Raw genomic sequence first — 2076 nt, 5'->3', positions numbered from 1 at the left:
AAATGTCGCAATAAACAAAAAGTTTATCGGGTATATCCCGCACCATACTAGCTGGTTCGTCGGACATAAGTTCACGTTTCGACGTAATGAAAGAGTAAAACCTTCCTTCTCCAACTTTCTGGGGCGTCACATTACGATCAGTATTGGGATGGTATGCTATACGACCCTGCGTAATTTTTGACAAATTGAGATGAATGAATTCTTCGTTCGGTCTATACATCGAAGCCAAGTATACGAGCCACCTTGTCGGAAAACTTCACGAAATGAAGACTATTGCATTCTTTAATATCACATGTTCAGTACACCGTTACTTTACCACCGTGATAAGGATCCTAACGCCAGACAATGTGCGTTTTGAGTAATGAGCTAGCGTTGTTTAAAGACTGTAACAATTCGCTCACTGTGGTGTAAACACCGGAGGTTATGCGGGTAAACCCAAATTTGGGTAGATGATCGTCACCTTTTATGATGACTGATTTGGTGTTTTTGGTATTAATATTTTCTCGCGGCAATGAAATGAATACGAGTTCTGTATCTTCCTCAGGGCACACATGTAAAAAACTAAAGGGGTATTGAATTTCGGTAAGCGCTACTTCCCATAAGCCAGTCAGCTTCACTTCTTGAGGCAATTCCGTAATAAATGAAGTAGTTGTGTTTTCGGGATAGTGTCGCATACTGCTATTGCTCGGTAGTATCATGAGAAACTGGTTTTCCCCCATCATAGTTTGGAAGCAGTTTTATATTCGAAGTAGCTATCCAGGAATTGAATTTAGAAGGGTAACCCCGCCAGCTGACGAAAAATTCTTTATTAGCTCCTCGTCCTCTGCGTCGTATCACCTTATCCACGATAAATTCTTCTTCTTGTAAGTTTTTGTTTACCCCGGTTAGTTCTTGCTCGTAAAATATCCCATCGATCACTTCACCTGACAGATCACTCAATTCGTACACACAGGGGTTTCGCCACTCGAGAATACGGTGAATACGAAATATTTCTTTCGTCCAGTTCGCCTCATATCCTTTCTCAAAGACTCCTTTCGCTCTACTGACGCGCACTAGTGTACCCACTTTGTATTTAGCTCCTCGTCTATGATTTCTTCGATCGAGTTTATCGAGATGATGGTATCGCTGCTGCATATGTTCACGAGCGATGCGTGCATTTTCCAACGTGACGCTTGCCGGTTCCATTTTAATGGTTGAATGTCGAGTGTGATTGTAAGCGTGCACGATGCTTTGCAAAACATCTATGTAGCGATGTGTATTTTTGTGTGTAAAATAGCGCCATAAACGTTCTTTGAGCGTTCTGTTGAAGCGTTCGATCACCGCTGCTTTGACATCCGGATTTCGTACCGTGCGAAAACTTATGTTCTTTTCCTTCAGAAATTTTTGAAATGTTTGCCCGATGAATTCTTTACCCTTGTCACTCTGCAACCACACTGGTACTCGTCCTCTGCTTCTTGAGAGCACGCAACGAAAAGCTTCCGTCACACTGTCCGAAGTCTTACTTCGTATTGGTTCTACCCAGACAAATTTGCTAAGCACATCGATGATTGTCAACAAGTAACAATAGCCCTCATTGTAATTTCGGAGATTAGCGAGTTCAACCAAATCAGCCTCCCACAGATCGTCGATATTCGTGACGTTGTAATGCAAGCGCAGGAATTTATACCGTGCCGGTCGATGAAGTGTGTATGCATCCTGTGCCTGAAGCCAACGAATAATCTCTTCACGCGTGGAGCCAGGTTCTGCTGCTCGCGAAAGATTTTTTATTGTAGAGTATCCCGCATAGTGTGCAGGATCGTAGTAGAATTTTGCGAGGTCAGTCATTCCAGTATGTTCCAATTGATCAAACGTCTTTTACCCGCTGATTTAGAAGCGTTGTCGTTCACTCGTGTTTTACGCCTATGTTGATCGGAAGTTATAAATGTCGTGTGTACGCGCTCTGTGTCGCGTTCTTCAGCGAGAGACGTGTCTCCGATAGTACGTTTGCGCGTTCGTTCTTTCGTTGGTGGAAGCCGATGTGCATAGCTGTTAGTCGGCGAAGAAGCTATACCCAATTCTAACGAGTTCCAATCTATC

At 43.3% G+C, this 2076-nt stretch overlaps 1 protein-coding gene across 1 annotated transcript; it reads right to left on the bottom strand.

Annotated features, from left to right (window-relative positions):
• Positions 1-678: 678 nt before the first annotated feature.
• Positions 679-1824, bottom strand: LOC112588810 (uncharacterized). Its single transcript, XM_025299939.1, has one exon. The coding sequence runs from the start codon at positions 1822-1824 to the stop codon at positions 679-681; it is 1146 nt and encodes a 381-aa protein (XP_025155724.1).
• Positions 1825-2076: the final 252 nt, after the last annotated feature.

This window comes from Harpegnathos saltator, unplaced genomic scaffold (assembly GCF_003227715.2).
Source record: "Harpegnathos saltator strain DR-91 unplaced genomic scaffold, Hsal_v8.6 scaffold297, whole genome shotgun sequence".
NCBI lineage: Eukaryota > Metazoa > Arthropoda > Insecta > Hymenoptera > Formicidae > Harpegnathos > Harpegnathos saltator.
The sequence above is the reverse complement of the archived record's forward strand: the minus strand, read 5'-3'. Positions and strand labels throughout refer to the sequence as shown.

Excerpts from the sequence above, each read along its gene's own strand:
- LOC112588810 (XM_025299939.1), bottom strand. The coding sequence starts at position 1,824 with ATGACTGACCTCGCAAAATTCTACTACGATCCTGCACACTATGCGGGA.